Here is an 18,380-nt window from a genome sequence, read left to right as displayed (position 1 = left end):
TTATTGTTGGTGTACTACCTCATACAAAAATACAAAACAAATTTGCTGTTAATTAGCATGCGATGGTTTTTGCTGTCACTTGTGCCCGCATTTGGTGTTCGTCTGACATGGACGCGAATGCTTACACATTTATCCGAAAATCATTTAAGTTATCTAAATTTTAAATATTGCTGAGGTATCAAACCATATATGCATGACAATGAGTGGCAAACTAATCAGTAATCACCAGATATTTACATGACAATACATCTCATTGCGGGTTACCAGTTCTTAATAGGGAACTTGACACATAAGGTGGAAAGGACAGATCGATAAGCTGGACAAACATGACAAGCCAGAAACGAACAAACCAAAACCAAGCTTGGAACGCCAAACATAACCACCATATAAAAGCCAATTAAGTGTACATGACCTGGATGTTTCAGCATACTGCTGACCTTGTCACTCCTTTTGCCTTAGTCTAACATAGCTATCCCTTATGCCGTGAATCGCAGCAGCTGCATCTCCTATGCACATTCTCTCGGTGGGTGCGTGCTTGCTGCATGATAGGGCAACCTTTATGACAGAGGATATGGCATTGCTGGTATGTTCCATTGTGTTGTTGCTTCCATCCAGCAAACAACCCGCGCTAGCTTCTTCAATGGACAGCAGCAGGACTGGATCAACTATCTGCATCAGCATCCCTGGAAATGCATTCTTGGCATGTTTTTGCAAGGTAAGCCCGTCTCTGAACATGTCATGAGTAGGTGCCATGCCTATAAACAACTCGAGGATGACACTCCCGAAGCTGTATACGTCCCCACGCGAAGAAACTTGACCACCTTCGCCATATTCTACATTTGCATACATAAAAAAACTTGATTTTGCATACCTGCTAAATTTATGCCGTGGACTCTTTGATATAATGTTAGAGAAAAGTAAAGCTACCTGGAGCGACGTAACCAATTGTTCCTCTTATCCCAATCGAGCTCTTTGAGTTAACCAGTTGCTCGGCTGCTGGTTCGGAAAGAATCTTTGCAAGGCCAAAGTCCCCAACATGAGCAACTAAATCCTCGTTGAGAAGAATGTTGCTTGGCTTCAAGTCACAGTGAACTATTGATGGTTCACAGTTGTTGTGTAAGTAATCTAGTGCATCAGCAATATCGACTGCAATATTTAATCTCTGCATCAATGTCAATCCTTGCAGTTGCTGTGATGCATCATGTACATCCGGATGCAACCACCTGTCCAGGTTCCCATTGGGCATAAACTCGAACACAAGAGCTTTGAAGTCGTTTTGGCTTGGGTCAGAGCTTGAGCAGCAAGTTATGACACTGATCAAATTACGATGGCGAACTTTACTAAGTGCTTCACACTCTGCTAGAAAACTTTTGGAAGAACCAGTCTGTTGGAGATCAAAAACCTTCACCGCTACTGTGGTCATCGTATTATTCAGCAACAAATCACACCTATACACTGATCCATGCATTCCTCTACCAATCAAATTGGCTGTGGCAAAGCCACTTGTTCCCTGGGCCAGTTCAACATAAGTAACTCTTGGATAATTGCCACCCATCAATTGAAATCCATCTGTGGATGTGGATTGAGCTTTTGCTTTCTTTCTCCTTTTGAAGAAAACAAGCATCACACTCAAGCACAGAATTATGACAACAATCGGGATAGCTATTGCGATAATGAAATGGTGTGTTCTCTTGTGTTCAATTGATTCTGGCGGCGGGCATGGGGGCAACCGTAATTCTGAGTTACCACCACAAAGCCTCGAATTCCCTTCAAACAAAAATCCAGTAACGTTCCTGAACACACCCTGCGATGGAACTTTGCCATTCAGATTATTGAAGGACAGGTCTAACTGGTACAGTGATGCCATGTTTTCCAAGCTTTCAGGGATATGACCGGACAAGTAGTTGTGTGCAAGATACAATTCCTGAATGCCGTCCATGAGTCCTAACTCTTGAGGAACCACACCGGAGAGTGTATTCTTGGAAAGATTTAGAAATGCCAAGCCCTGCATTTTGCTGATAGACGAGGGAATGGTACTATTGAAGTGGTTGTGGTCCAACTTGAGCTCTATCAAGCTTTGGCAATAGCCAAGTGTATCAGGTAGCGGTCCTGATAAGTTGTTCATGGATACATACATGTATGTAAGCTTTGTTAGACTGCCAACTTCAGGTGGAAGAGAGCCAACCAAAAAATTGTTTGACAAATCCAGTGTATTGGACAGGGTTGATAAGTTAAACATCTCTTTTGGTAATGGACCTGAGAACTCATTGTTTGAAAAGTCTGCTTCAGTTATCTCCTGGAGGTTCCCTAGGCCTGCTGGAAGCCCCCCCTTAAACTTATTGCTGCCAGCTGAAAGAACTAGCAGCTGTGTCAAGTTCCCGAGGGTGGATGGCAAGGATCCTGAAAATTGATTATTATTGAAATACAATTGTTGAAGCAAATTTAGCCTTCCGATGCTGTCAGGCAAGACACCAGTAAATTGGTTGTGAGGGAAGTCCAACACATTTAGCCCGACAAGATTGCTTATCCCAAATGGCAATTCTCCAGAAATTTCATTAAATCCAAAGATAAATTGTTGCAGATGTGCTGATAGGTTGGCAACTGAGCTTGGCAGCATGCCACCTAGCACGTTGGCCTGGATGCAAAGGTTCCTGAGGCGTGTGCAGTTTGTGAGGAATGTCATAAACTCCCAGTCCTGGGCAGTAGCTGCCATTAGCTGGTTACTCTCAAAATTGAGGACTTGTGGACAGAGCATTCCAATCTCAGGAGGCACTGTTCCGGTGATGTTGTTGAAGGAGATGTCTAGAAACCTTATGTGAGTTGCATTGACAAGAGAAGCTGGAAGGCTTCCTGTAAAGCTGTTCAACCCGAGGAAGAGGCCCATGAGGTGCGGGACGTGATCCCCCAAGTCATGGGGCAGCTTACCATCCAACTCATTGGCTGCCACACTAAATGCAACTAGAGATGAAAGGTTGAAGATAGTTGCAGGGATGGTGCCTGATAAATGGTTAAGTCCGAGGGAGACGTATGCAAGACCACCGAGCCTGCCAAGGCCCTCAGGGATGGTACCACCAAGGTGGTTTTTGCCGAAATAGATTTGTTCTAGCGCTGATAGGTTGGCAAGTGACGGCGGGATCATCCCGGTGAAGTTGTTACTCTCGAGATGTATGACCTTGAGCTTTGACAATCCTCCAAGCCAGGCAGGGATGGTCCCGGTGAAGAGGTTGAAGTCAAGATTGATACCTTCAAGGCTGGTGCAGTTCTTCAAGCCAGCGTTCACATCACCACGAAGCGAGTTGCTGGACAGATCAAGGTACCGTAAACGAGATAAAGAACCGATTGACCAAGGCATTTCGCCGTGGAATCTGTTCCGGCTGAGGTCTAGGATCTTCAAGAACGTGAGGTTTGCGATTGATGGTGTGATTTTGCCGGCGAGGCCCTCCGAGGTGAGGTTAAGCACTGTAACCCTGCGCTTGTGCTTCAGGCTGCAGGTGATACCTGGCCACGAGCAGAAAGCAGTGGTTGTGTTCCACGCAGCCAGTGCACGTCGCTGGTCGCTCAGGCTTGCCTTGAAGGCCAGCAAGGCATCGCCGTCGGACTTATCGTTGAGTGGTGTTGATGATGCCGGTTGGAATGCGTAAGGCAACAGAAGCAGTAGTAGAAGAGGCCACATCGCCGATGACACTGAGAAAAGTAGAACAAATTGTAAGCTTGAGGTCATTCCATATATTGTACTGCACTAGTAGATTGAAAGTGTGTACTCCGACATACGCCATGTGCTATTAATTTACCGAAGCTTCACTAATTTACTGCAGTGCAGAGCAGATGAATCACGTACATAGACGAATTATTTTTACTCCGAAATCATAAGCTGCTGCACTAGCTGTTTGGTTTTGACACCATGAGTATTTTCAGCTCAACTCTAAATCTCTAATGCAGGATAAGAATCCAACCCAGGGAGAATGAATCAGAATCACAGTCACAGTAGGGAAGAGAGGCATTCTTACAGTCACAGAGATGGATGCTTACAGAGTAGGGGCCGGGAGCTGGAGGACGTGCGCACAGCCTTGAGCGAGGGGGCTAGCGTGGTAGGCGCAGGAGAAGAAGGGCCGGCGGCGGCGGAGGGGCTCGGAATCAGCTCGCCGGAGTGGCGGGAGCAGGGGACATGAGACCAGATCGGAACATGTGCGCTCGGCTCCGACTGTGCCTTGAGATAGATAGTGATAGGGGCGGTCAGGCATCTGTCGGCATTTAGTCACTGTTCGGCAATGCTCCGCTCCGCGGAGCGAGCTTGGACCGGCCCCAAATTTTTTAACTGGACTCCACTCCGCTCCGGCGCCGAGTCGCGGAGCGGAGGGAATCCGAACGCCGCCTTAGTGTGAAGGATCATGAGGCTCGTGGCCCGGCTGCTTCATTGAGACCCTTACTTTCTTTCAACCAAAATAATTTTGTTGTATATATCTTTACCTAATAGTAATAAAGAAGCTATCGTTTTCGTCGAAAAACTCACCGCGGTGATTTTTAAAAAAGTCCTTGGTGTTTTCTAAAATTAACCAGCAATCCAATTGATAAGTGAAGCTGAATCGGTATGTGCGGGAGAAAAAATAAACACCACACCAACCACGACCTTACCTCCCATCTCTAGCGCCAGCGCGCCAGCACCCCCTGCCACGACGCCGTGCGCCGCCGGCCCCAACTCCTCCAATGCTCACCTCCGTCCCCGCGCGCCACCGCCCTAGATCCGGGCCTCCCCCGCGCGATGGCCGAGGCTCCGGCGGGCGGGCCGCTGGGCGGAGGAGGCGGAGAGCCGGCACCACGTGGAGGAGGAGGAGAAGGCGGCGGCAGCCGTCGACAGGGACGGGGACGGGGACGTGGGCAACAACGTCTACACCTGTGAGGACGAGGGCACAGAGAACTACGGCCGCGACAGCTACCACGTCGTCCGCCCCGGGGACAACTTCAAGCAGGGTGCCTACGTCATGCAGTCCAAGCTCGGTTGGGGCCACTTCTCCACCGCCTGGCTCGCCTGGGACACCGCCCACTCCGTACGTGCTCACCACCCCCTCGCCTCGCCGTGAAACCCCCTGTTAAAATCACCCCGCTGCCTCTAGGATTCGCGATGAGGATATGTAGGAAAAAAATATTGATCTGGATGCAGCTGTCTGCCTGCCCACCCACTGTTCGCTCTTTTGTCCCAGAGCTCATATGCAGAACTGCTAATCAATTTCTCATTATTACTGTTTTATCCTTCAATCCTATCGCACTGCACGAGATATTTTGATGTTTTACGCCGCTTGCCTAGAGGCTCAGGCTGCTCGTGTCCAGCATTTCTGAATCTTTTGGTTATCTATGCAGAGGTATGTGGCCCTGAAGGTGCAGAAGAGCAAACAACACTACTCGGAGGCTGCCATGGATGAGATAAAGATCTTGAGGCAGATTGCTGACGGTGACCTTGAAGACTCCCGTTGTGTTGTTAAGCTTCTTGACCACTTCAAGCACACAAGCCCCAATGGGAGCCATGTCTGCATGGTGTTTGAGTTTCTTGGTGATAACATGCTCACCCTAATAAAGTACACGGACTATCGTGGCATTCCGCTTCCAATGGTTAAGGAGATATGCCCGCATGTGCTCATTGGCCTTGACTACCTTCACCGTGAGCTTTCCATTATCCACACTGACCTGAAGCCCGAAAACATATTCCTCGTGTCCACTATTGACCCCTCAAACGATCCCCGGAAGTCAGGTGTCCCACTGGTGCCGCCTGCTGCAAGGGTCACCGAGCCACCTCCAAGGGCTCCTGCTCGACCATCAACGAGTAGTGACGTCACCAGGAACCAACAGAAGAAGATCCGAAAGAAAGCCAAACATGTAGTTGCTTCAACTTCAGAAGGAAATGGGGCAGTGGCATTCGCCGACATAGACGAATCAGATGATAAGGGAGATCTGAATACAGCAAATGAGGGCAGTCCTAGCCAGGATGGGGACAGAAGAGAGGAGGAGGGCATAGGCGGGGCAACAAAGGGACTAGGAATAGGATGGCGATGGAAGCTGAACTAGGCTGCAAGCTGGTTGACTTCGGAAATGCATGTTGGACGTACAAGCAGTTCACAAGTGATATCCAAACAAGGTAATACAGATGTCTTGAGGTCCTTCTGGGCTCCAAGTATTCTACATCTGTCGACCTGTGGTCCTTTGCATGCATATGCTTTGAACTTGCCTAAGGAGATGTGCTCTTTGATCCGCATAGTGGAGATAACTTTGACAGGGATGAGGTATTTTTGTTCATTTCCTCACTTTGGTTTCGACTAAGAACATACTTTCAACATTATGGATCTGTACCCGGTTTCTTAAACCTGGTAAATGATGTCCCCCATTTTAACTCAAGAAAGGTTCTCATCACAATCAACAGCTAACTCTTTGATACCTACATTCCATTCAAGCAGGAGATAACTGCGAAGGGTGGGCCTCACTTCTAGCTCGATGATATTGTTTTTTCAAAGGTTTATTTCTTGCATTAGCGTGACTCAGTGACATGTGTATGGTCATGGTCGACTTCATCGCCTTGAGACTCACCATGTTCAGGTGAACACGGTAGCCACCATTGGCAAGGATCGAAAAGAGGATAATAATAAGTGACAACACGGTTTTCGTGTTCAAATAGAAAAATGTGGACCTAGGAAATGGGTCTTGAGCTACACTTATATATTGGTTAGGGGTGAGCAATGTTTTTTTTCTCCCGTTGAATAAAATTTGCAGGTCTTAGTGTCACCTCATAATACTATTCATGCATTCTAATTCATCCATTTAACTTCATCATTTGTTCGATTCGTTTAATTACATCATCCCACGTAGCAACGCACGGGCACATTTACTAGTTAATATTAATATACAACAGTTCATGAACATATATACATTAGAGGTAAGAGCAACTCCAACGCAGCGACCCAAATTGTCCGCCTGCGTCCATATGCGTCGGCGGGGACAAAAGTTAAGGCACAACGCGTCGACCCAAGCCCATAATTGCGGGTGAAATGGGTCGGCATGGACGCGTCGTGTCCCCCCCTCGCCCGCCGCGGTCACACTCGGCGGTCGTCCAACTATCGCCCGCCGTCAAATTTATGACGACCACCAACACTGGGCTCACTAGTCAGCCGGGGGGGGGGGGCTCATCCACTTGCGCCCACATCTGGCCATCCACCACCCCTTCGCGCTTCCTCGTTGGTGACAACCCAAAACCTAGCATGAGGCTCTTTGGTAGTAGCTCCGGCAGCAACAAGGGCAAGGGCACCCCCGGTGCCTCATCCCCCTCCTCCTCCTTCGCCGTCGGCGCCTGCCCGCTCATCCTTAGGTCTGCAACGTATGCACATCCCGGTGCACCAAGCACAGTGGCACTGGGAGCTCAGGCAGCTGCTGCCGTACCCGGACGTCACACTGTCGCACCACTGGTACCTCGATCCTCAGCGGATCCCGATGCCACGAACACAACGGGCGCATGGCAAGGAGGTGCGCAGGCGCCGGGCGTAGCTCACGCCGGCGCAACGCCGCATGCCCGAGTACGCCGCAGACTCGCCCAATTGGGAGGTCTAGTTTGTCCTCTAACACGAGGAGCAAAGGCAGCTAGGCGTGCAGCGCCACCACGTCGCCCCGCCTCCCCCCGTCGTCAAGTCAGAGGAGGAGGATGTCGAGGCGGCGTACCAGGCGGCGCTGGCAGAGGCCTTCGCCAACTTCATCGGGGAGGAGCCACGAAAGGCCGAAGCGACATCAGTGATGGAGGGCGCATTCAAGGCGGAGATGGCGGAGGCCATGGCCCTCTCCGCAGCAGGCGACTGCGTGGTGCCGCCGTCGTCGCCGCGGCTAAACCCCATGACGCCTGTGTCCGAGCCGGCCGAGAGGTACGTCTGGATCGGCGAGGTGCATGAGTTCGTCAGCGCTCCTCCCATTTGGGTTGGTGCCACGTCGGCATAGGAGGCCATGTACCTCGAACACTGGCGGCAGCACCGGCTCAAGGATGAGCACACAGGCGCCGAGCAACACATGTAGAGGGAGCGGGAGGAAAAGGAGGAGCGCGCCCGTGTCGCTGCATTGCCTTCATTGTAGCAGACGCCGGAGGAGGCAGCCCTAATGGCCTACCAAGCCGCCTTCGGTTGGGCTTGGCCGCCTCCCGCCTTCGTCGACCTCACCACCGATGAGGATGTCTGTTAGAGCATATTTCTCCATATGTGGTTTTGCTAATTGATGACAATCCCTATGGACTAATGGTTGTCTGAAGTTATATTTATAGGATTTTTCCATAGGCACTTCTTGAAGTCCATCTGTTGGGTTGAAGGAGTTTATATGATGACCAAGGTGGTATTCAAGGTATTATCCAAAGAATGGTCATAGAGTCACAAGGTTGATCAAGATCGTCAGACAAAGAGTAAATCAAGATGATCAACACACAAAGTGTACAAGATGTACTGAGAGGGATCAAGTGATCCCATGGTATGGTAAGCATTGTCCATTACGTGTTTGTGTACTAACCCATGGTCTTCGTGAGAGTTCTATGTGGGGTTAGGTGTGTTTCCATTGGCTTGCGTCAAGAGGAAGATCTCATACAACCCATGGAGGATGATGTCAAGTGGTGATCGTCATCAAGATTGCGCTGTGCAAGTTCAAGTGGATCAGCACGAAGATATCATGCTTGAAGCTTGCCGTCCATTGTGGTGGCAATGGACTTGTGAAGATATGCTGAAGAGCGGCTCACCCATAGTGTGTATGGGGGAGCAATCAACTAGTCTTCATCAAGCCAACGGAATCAAGAAAGGTGGTCCGTCTTGAGGAAGGCAAGATCATCGTCATCTAGCTCAAGAGGACGAGGTGCAAGGTATAGGTTTGCCCTTGATAGGTTTTATGTTTTAGGATAGATTGCCGTACTGTCAAGGGGGGCTCCCATGTGAGTAGCTTGATCGTATCGTTCGTTGAGAGCTCAAATCATTTGCATCCTTGCATCATACTTCTTGGTTCTTGTTTGGTGTTTCTTTTGGTGAGTTTTAGAGCTTATGGTCATCTTCATGACAAGCTCGATTTCATCAAAAATGGAGTCCACATGCATCTTCTATGATGTTTTCGATGGAGTTTTTGCCGGTTCTTCATTCATAGAGATCCACATCTCTATATCATTGGCTTTTTCATATGTGCATGTTCCCGTAACCGTACCCCGGGGTCCCCGAAACATTCGGATCGCAGCGGGACCCAAAATCAGTGAGTAATAGCATACAAAACTCGTGAGAATAGGCCAAAACTGCGAGTTTTGACGAGTTCCCCATAACCGGACTGTGGGGTTCCCAAAATGTTTGGATAGCATCGGGACCCAAAATCAATGACTAATAGGATACAAAACTAGCGGGAATAGACCAGAACTGCGAGTTTTCATGAGTTCCCCAAAACCGGACCCCGAGGTTCCGGAAACGCTCGGATCACAGCGGGACCCAAAATCAGTGACTAATAGCATACAAAACTAACTGGAATAGGCCAAAACTGCGAGTTTTGGCGAGTTCCCCATAACCGGACCAAGGGTTCCCGAAACATTCGGATCACATCGGGACCCAAAACCAGTGACTAATAGCGTACAAAACTTAACGAAATAGGCCCAAACTGCAAGTTTTGACGAGTTACCCGTAACCGGACCCCAAGGTTCCTGAAACGTTCGGATCACAACGGGAAACAAAATCAATGACTAATAGCATACAAAACTGACCGGAATAGGACAAAACTACGAGTTTTTACAAGTTCCCCATAAACGGACGCAAGGGTTCCCAAAACATTTAGATCACATCGGAACCCAAAATCAGTGACTAATAGCATACAAAACCGGCCGGAATAGGCCAAAACTACGAGTTTCGATGAGGTTCCCGTAACCTGATCTCGGGGTTCCAGAAATGTTCAGATCACAACGGTGTTGGGGAACGTCGCATGGGAAACAAAAATTTTCCTACGCGCACGAAGACCTATCATGGTGATGTCCATCTACGAGAGGGGATGAGTGATCTACGTACCCTTGTAGACCGTACAGCAGAAGCATTTAGTAAACGCGGTTGATGTAGTGGAACGTCCTCACGTCCCTCGATCCGCCCCGCGAACAATCCCGCGATCAGTCCCACGATCTAGTACCGAACGGACGGCACCTCCGCGTTCAGCACACGTACAGCTCGACGATGATCTCGGCCTTCTTGATCCAGCAAGAGAGACGGAGAGGTAGAAGAGTTCTCCGGCAGCATGACGGTGCTCCAGAGGTTAGTGATGACCTTGTCTCAGCAGGGCTCCGCCCGAGCTCCGCAGAAACGCGATCTAGAGGAAAAACCGTGGAGGTATGTGGTCGGGCTGCCGTGGAAAAGTCGTCTCAAATCAGCCCTAAAACCTCCGTATATATAGGTGGGAGGGAAGGGAACTTGCCTTGGGGCTCAAGGAGCCCCAAGGGGGTCGGCCGAGTCCAAGGGGGAAGGCTCCCCCCCCAAACCGAGTTCGACTTGGTTTGGTGGGTGGGAGTCCTTCCTTCCCTTCCCACCTCCCTTTTTTCTTTTCTTTTCTCTTTGATTTTCTTTCCTAGGCGCATAGGGCCCTTTTGGGCTGCCCCACCAGCCCACTAAGGGCTGGTGCGCCACCCTCAAGGCCTATGGGCTTCCCCGGGGTGGGTTGCCCCCCCCGGTGAACTCCCGGAACCCATTCGTCATTCCTGGTACATTCCCGGTAACTCCGAAAACCTTCCGGTAATCAAATGAGGTCATCCTATATATCAATCTTCGTTTCTGGACCATTCCGGAAACCCTCGTGACGTCCGTGATCTCATCCGGGACTCCGAACAACATTCGGTAACCAACCATATAACTCAAATACGCATAAAACAACGTCGAACCTTAAGTTCTCCTCCATTTTGAGCACATGTTCACTGACAGACGAGTTCTCCTCCATTTTGCAAGCATAGAATTTATCGGAGGTCTCATACCTCTTGATCCGGGCACTCTTCTGAAAGATGAACTTCAACTCCTGGAACATCTCAAATGCTCCATGACGCTCAAAGCGACGTTGAAGTCCCGGTTCTAAGCCATACAAAACTGCACATTGAACTACTAAGTAGTCCTCCTTACGTGCTAACCAAGCGTTCTTAACATCCTGATCAGCCGTAGCGGGTGGTTCATCTCCTAGCGCAGCATTAAGGACATAATCCTTCTTCCCAGCTTGTAAGATTAGCTTAAGATTACGAGCCCAGTCTACAAAGTTGCTTCCATCATCTTTCAACTTAGCTTTCTCTAGGAACGTATTAAAATTCAGGGTGACAGTCGCGTGAGCCATGATCTACAACACAAATATATTCAAAGTGGACTTAGACTATGTTCAAGATAATTAGAGTTTAACTTAATCAAATTATTTGCTAAACTCCCACTCAAAAAGTACATCTCTCTAGTCATTTGAGTGGTTCATGATCCACTTACACTAGCTCAAGTCCGATCATCACGTGAGTTGAGTATAGTTTCAGTGGTAAGCATTAGTATGCTAATCATATCATCTATATGATTCATGATCGACCTTTCGGTCTCATGTGTTCCGAGGCCATGTCTGCACATGCTAGGCTCGTCAAGCTTAACCCGAGTGTTCTGCGTGCGCAACTGTTTTGCACCCGTTGTATGTGAACGTTGAGTCTATCACACCCGATCATCACGTGGTGCCTCGAAACGATGAACTGTAGCAACGGTGCACAGTCGGGGAGAACACAATTTCGTCTTGAAATTTTAGTGAGAGATCACCTCATAATGCTACCGTCATTCTAAGCAAAATAAGGTGCATAAAAGGATTAACATCACATGCAATTCATAAGTGACATGATATGGCCATCATCACGTGCTTCTTGATCTCCATCACCAAAGCACCGGCACGATCTTCTTGTCACCGGCGCCACACCATGATCTCCATCAACGTGTTTCCATCGGGGTTGTCGTGCTACTCATGCTATTACTACTAAAGCTACATCCTAGCAAAATAGTAAACGCATCTGCAAGCACAAACGTTAGTATAAAGACAACCCTATGGCTCCTGCCTGTTGCCGTACCATCGACGTGCAAGTCGACATTTTATATTACAACATGATCATCTCATACATCCAATATATCACATCACATCGTTGGCCATATCACATCACAAGCATACCCTGCAAAAACAAGTTAGACGTCCTCTAATTTTGTTGTTGCATGTTTTACGTGGTGACCATGGGTATCTAGTAGGATCGCATCTTACTTACGCAAACACCACAACGGAGATATATGAGTTGCTATTTAACCTCATCCAAGGACCTTCTCGGTCAAATCCGATTCAACTAAATTTGGAGAAACCGACACTTGCCAGTCTTCTTTGAGCAACGGGGTTACTCGTAGCGATGAAACCAGTCTCTCGTAAGCGTACGAGTAATGTCGGTCCAAGCCGCTTCAATCCAACAATACCGCGGAATCAAGAAAAGACTAAGGAGGGCAGCAAAACGCACATCACCGACCACAAAAACTTTTGTGTTCTACTCGAGAAGACATCTACACATGAACCTAGCTCATGATACCACTGTTGGGGAACGTCGCATGGGAAACAAAAATTTTCCTACACGCACGAAGACCTATCATGGTGATGTCCGTCTACGAGAGGGGATGAGTGATCTACGTACCCTTGTAGACTGTACAGCAGAAGCGTTTAGTGAACGCGGTTGATGTAGTGGAACGTCCTCACGTCCCTCGATCCGCCCCGCGAACAATCCCGCGATCAGTCCCACGATCTAGTACCGAACGGACGGCACCTTCGCGTTCAGCACACGTACAGCTCGACGATGATCTCGGCCTTCTTGATCCAGCAAGAGAGACGGAGAGGTAGAAGAGTTCTCCGGCAGCGTGACGGTGCTCCGGAGGTTGGTGATGACCTTGTCTCAGCAGGGCTCCGCCCGAGCTCCGCAGAAACGCGATCTAGAGGAAAAACCGTGGAGGTATGTGGTCGGGCTGCCGTGGAAAAGTCGTCTCAAATCAGCCCTAAAACCTCCGTATATATAGGTGGGAGGGAGGGGACCTTGCCTTGGGGCTCAAGGAGCCCCAAGGGGGTCGGCCGAGTCCAAGGGGGAAGGCTCCCCCCCCAAACCGAGTTGGACTTGGTTTGGTGGGTGGGAGTCCTTCCTTCCCTTCCCACCTCCCTTTTTTCTTTTCTTTTCTCTTTGATTTTCTTTCCTAGGCGCATAGGGCCCTTTTGGGCTGCCCCACCAGCCCACTAAGGGCTGGTGCGCCACCCTCAAGGCCTATGGGCTTCCCCGGGGTGGGTTGCCCCCCCCCCCCGGTGAACTCCCGGAACCCATTCGTCATTCCCGGTACATTCCCCGTAACTCCGAAAACATTCCGGTAATCAAATGAGGTCATCCTATATATCAATCTTCGTTTCCGGACCATTCCGGAAACCCTCGTGACGTCCGTGATCTCATCCGGGACTCCGAACAACATTCGGTAACCAACCATATAACTCAAATACGCATAAAACAACGTCGAACCTTAAGTGTGCAGACCCTGTGGGTTCGAGAACTATGTAGACATGACCCGAGAGACTCCTCGGTCAATATCCAATAGCGGGACCTGGATGCCCATATTGGATCCTACGTATTCTACGAAGATCTTATCGTTTGAACCTCAGTGCCAAGGATTCATATAATCCCGTATGTCATTCCCTTTGTCCTTCGGTATGTTACTTGCCCGAGATTCGATCGTCCGTATCCGCATACCTATTTCAATCTCGTTTACCGGCAAGTCTCTTTACTCGTTCCGTAATACAAGATCCCGCAACTTACAATAAGTTACATTGCTTGCAAGGCTTGTGTGTGATGTTGTATTACCGAGTGGGCCCCGAGATACCTCTCCGTCACACGGAGTGACAAATCCCAGTCTTGATCCATACTAACTCAACTAACACCTTCGGAGATACCTGTAGAGCATCTTTATAGTCACCCAGTTACGTTGCGACGTTTGATACACACAAAGCATTCCTCCGGTGTCAGTGAGTTATATGATCTCATGGTCATAGGAATAAATACTTGACACGCAGAAAACAGTAGCAACAAAATGACACGATCAACATGCTACGTCTATTAGTTTGGGTCTAGTCCATCACGTGATTCTCCTAATGACGTGATCCAGTTATCAAGCAACAACACCTTGTTCATAATCAGAAGACACTGACTATCTTTGATCAACTGGTTAGCCAACTAGAGGTTGCTAGGGACGGTGTTTTGTCTATGTATCCACACATGTAAATGAGTCTTCATTCAATACAATTATAGCATGGATAATAAACGATTATCTTGATACAGGAATTATAATAATAACTAAATTTATTATTGCCTCTAGGGCATAATTCCAACAGTCTCGCACTTGCACTAGAGTCAACAATCTATCCCTCACATCATCATGCGAATTACATTGTAATAAATCTAACACCCATACAGTTCTGGTGTTGATCATGCTTTGGCCGTGGAAGAGGTTTAGTTAGCGGGTCTGCTACATTCAGATCCGTGTGCACTTTGCATATATTTACGTCCTCTCCCTCGACGTAGTCGCGGATGAGGTTGAAGCGTCGTTTGATGTGTCTGGTCTTCTTGTGAAACCGTGGTTCCTTTGCTAAGGCAATGGCACCCGTGTTGTCACAGAACAAGGTTATTGGATTCAGTGCGCTTGGCACCACTCCAAGATCCGTCATGAACTGCTTCATCCAGACACCCTCCTTGGCCGCCTCCGAGGCAGCCATGTATTCCGCTTCACATGTAGAATCTGCTACGACGCTTTGCTTGGAACTGCACCAGCTTACCGCACCCCCATTAAGAATAAATACGTATCCGGTTTGCGACTTAGAGTCGTCCGGATCTGTGTCAAAGCTTGCATCGACGTAACCTTTTACGGCGAGCTCTTCGTCACCTCCATACACGAGAAACATCTCCTTAGTCCTTTTCAGGTACTTCAGAATATTCTTGACCGCTGTCCAGTGATCCACTCCTGGATTACTCTGGAACCTACCCGCCATACTTATGGCCAGGCTAACATCCGGTCTAGTGCACAACATTGCATACATGATAGAACCTATGGCTGAAGCATAGGGGACGGAGCGCATATGCTCTCTATCTTCATCAGTTGCTGGGCACTGAGTCTTACTCAATTTCGTACCTTGTAAAACTAGCAAGAACCCTTTCTTGGACTGTTCCATTTTGAACCTCTTCAAAACTTTATCAAGGTATGTGCTTTGTGAAAGTCCTATCAGGCGTTTTGATCTATCCCTATAGATCTTAATGCCTAGAATGTAAGCAGCTTCTCCTAGGTCCTTCATAGAGAAACTTTTATTCAAGTAATCCTTTATGCTCTCCAAAAACTCCACGTTGTTTCCAATCAGCAATATGTCATCCACATATAATATTAGAAACGCCACAGAGCTCCCACTCACTTTCTGTAAATACAAGATTCTCCAACCACTTGTATAAACCCAAATGCTTTGATCACCTCATCAAAGCGTTTGTTCCAACTCCGAGATGCTTGCACCAGTCCATAAATGGATCGCTGGAGCTTGCACACCTTGTTAGCATTCTTAGGATCGACAAAACCTTCGGGTTGTATCATATACAACTCTTCCTTAAGGAAACCGTTAAGGAACGCCGTTTTGACATCCATCTGCCAGATTTCATAATCGAAAAATGCAGCTATTGCTAACATGATTCTGACGGACTTAAGCATCGCTACGGGTGAGAATGTCTCATCGTAGTCAACTCCTTGAACTTGTGAAAAACCCTTTGCCACAAGTCGAGCTTTATAAACGGTCACATTGCCGTCAGCGTCCGTCTTCCTCTTAAAGATCCATTTGTTCTGAATAGCCTTGCGGCCCTCAGGTAGTACTTCCAAAGTCCACACTTTGTTCTCATACATGGATCCTATTTCGGACTTTATGGCTTCTAGCCATTTGTTGGAATCTGGGCCCACCATTGCTTCTTCATAATTTGCAGGTTCATTGTTGTCTAACAACATGATTGATAAGACGGGATTACCGTACCACTCTGGAGCAGCACGTGGTCTCGTCGACCTGCGTGGTTCGACAGAAACTTGAACCGGAGTTTCATGATCATCATCATTAACTTCCTCCTCAACCGGCGTCGCAATGACGGAGGTTTCCCCTTGCCCTGCGCCACCATCCAGAGGGATGAGAGGTTCGACAACCTCCTCAAGTTCTATCTTCCTCCCACTCAATTCTCTCGAGAGAAACTCCTTCTCGAGAAAAGCTCCGTTTTTAGCAACAAACACTTTGCCCTCGGATTTGAGATAGAAGGTGTACCCAACTGTTTCTTTTGGGTAACCTATGAAGACACACTTTTCCGCTTTGGGTTCCAGCTTTTCAGGCTGAAGCTTTTTGACATAAGCATCACATCCCCAAACTTTAAGAAACGACAACTTTGGCCTTTTGCCATACCACAGTTCGTATGGTGTCGTCTCAACGGATTTTGATGGTGCCCTATTTAAAGTGAATGCAGCTGTTTCTAATGCATAACCCCAAAAAGATAACGGCAAATCGGTAAGAGACATCATAGATCGCACCATCTCTAATAAAGTATGATTACGACGTTCGGACACACCATTACGCTGTGGTGTTCCAGGCGGTGTCAACTGTGAAACAATTCCACATTGTCTTAAGTGAGCACCAAACTCGAAACTCAGATATTCACCCCCACGATCAGACCGTAGGAACTTGATCTTCTTGTTACGATGATTTTCCACTTCACTCTGAAATTGCTTGAACTTTTCAAATGTTTCAGAATTGTGCTTCATCAAGTAGACATAACCATATCTACTTAAATTGTCAGTGAAGGTGAGAAAATAACGATATCCGCCGCACGCCTCTACGCTCATCGGACCACACACATCGGTATGTATGATTTCCAACAAGTCACTTGCACGCTCCATAGTTCCGGAGAATGGAGTCTTAGTCATCTTGCCCATGAGGCATGGTTCGCACGTGTCAAGTGAATCAAAGTCAAGTGACTCCAAAAGTCCATCAGCATGGAGTTTCTTCATGCGCTTTACACCAATATGACCTAAGCGGCAGTGCCACAAAAATATGGTGCTATCATTGTTAACTCTAACTCTTTTGGTCTCAATGTTATGTATATGTGTATCGCTATCAAGATTGAATATGAACAATCCTCTCACATTAGGTGCATGACCATAAAAGATGTTACTCATAGAAACGTTCGGATGACAGTGGGACCCAAAATCAGTGACTAATAGCATACAAAACTGGCCGGAATAGGCCAAAACTACAGTTTTGATGAGTTCCCATGTAACCATCCCAAGAGTTCCTGAAACATTCCGATCACATCGGGACCCAAAATCAGTGACTAATAGCGTACAAAACTTACCGGAATAGGCCCAAACTGCAAGTTTTGACGAGTTCCCCGTAACCAGACCCCGAGGTTCCCGAAACGTTAGGATCACATCGGGACCCAAAATCAGTGACTAATAGCATACAAAACTGGCCGGAATAGGACAAAACTATGAGTTTTTACGAGTTCCCCGTAACCGGACACAAGGGTTCCCAAAACATTCGGATCACATCGGTACCCAAAATCTGTGACTAATAGCATACAAACCTAGCCAGAATAGGCAAAAATAGCGAGTTTTAACGAGTTCCCTGTAACCGGACCCCGGGGTTCCCAAAACGTTTCGATCACAGCGGGACCCAAAATCAGTGACTAATATCATACAAAACTGGCTAGAATAGGACAAAACTATGAGTTTTTACGAGTTCCCCGTAACCGGATGCAAGGGTTCCCGAAACATTCGGATCACATCGGTACCCAAAAACAGTGACTAATAGCATACAAACCTAGCCGGAATAGGCAAAAATAGCGAATTTTAACGATTTCCCTGTAACCGGACCCCGGGGTCCCCGAAACGTTCAGATCACAGCGGGACCCAAAATCAGTGACTAATAGCATACAAAACTGGCCGGAATAGGCCAAAACTGCGAGTTTTGACAAGTTCCACGTAACCGGACCCGGGATTCCCAAAACGTTCGGATCGCAGCGGGAACCAAAATCAGTGAGTAATAGCATACAAAACTGGCCAAAATAGACCAATACTATGAGTTTTGACGAGTAACCGGTAACCGGACCCCGGGGTTCCCGAAACATTCGGATCGCAGCGGGACCCAAAATCAGTGATTAATAGCATACAAAACTCGACAGAATAGGCCAAAAATGTGAGTTTTGACGAGTTCCCCATAACCGGACTCTAGGGTTCCCAAAACGTTCGGATAGCATCGGGACCCAAAATCAATGACTAATAGGATACAAAACTGGC

The 18,380-nt window shown here is 47.9% G+C and overlaps 1 protein-coding gene and 1 pseudogene across 1 annotated transcript; one reads left to right on the top strand and one right to left on the bottom strand.

Moving 5' to 3' along the window:
* Positions 1–232: 232 nt before the first annotated feature.
* LOC123408359 (probable LRR receptor-like serine/threonine-protein kinase At3g47570) lies at positions 233–4,289 on the bottom strand. The gene is made up of 3 exons (XM_045101484.1): positions 4,030–4,289; positions 928–3,684; positions 233–833 (listed from the first exon to the last, which is right to left on the bottom strand). The coding sequence occupies exons 2-3, from the start codon at positions 3,671–3,673 to the stop codon at positions 442–444; spliced, it is 3,138 nt and encodes a 1,045-aa protein (XP_044957419.1). The 5' UTR covers positions 3,674–3,684; positions 4,030–4,289; the 3' UTR covers positions 233–441.
* Positions 4,290–4,759: 470 nt separating this feature from the next.
* LOC123409626 lies at positions 4,760–7,965 on the top strand (annotated as a pseudogene).
* The last annotated feature ends 10,415 nt before the right edge of the window (positions 7,966–18,380 follow it).

This window comes from Hordeum vulgare, chromosome 7H (genome assembly GCF_904849725.1).
Source record: "Hordeum vulgare subsp. vulgare chromosome 7H, MorexV3_pseudomolecules_assembly, whole genome shotgun sequence".
Lineage (NCBI taxonomy): Eukaryota > Viridiplantae > Streptophyta > Magnoliopsida > Poales > Poaceae > Hordeum > Hordeum vulgare.
This window is presented reverse-complemented; position numbering and strand designations above follow the sequence as displayed.

What these genes read in the sequence shown, in the direction of transcription:
- LOC123408359 (XM_045101484.1), bottom strand. Translation starts at nt 3,673, where the DNA reads ATGTGGCCTCTTCTACTACTGCTTCTGTTGCCTTACGCATTCCAACCG. An exon ending in AATTGGTTACGTCGCTCCAG is followed by an intron (nt 834 to 927) that starts GTAGCTTTACTT and finishes ATGCAAATGTAG; the next exon opens with AATATGGCGAAGGTGGTCAA.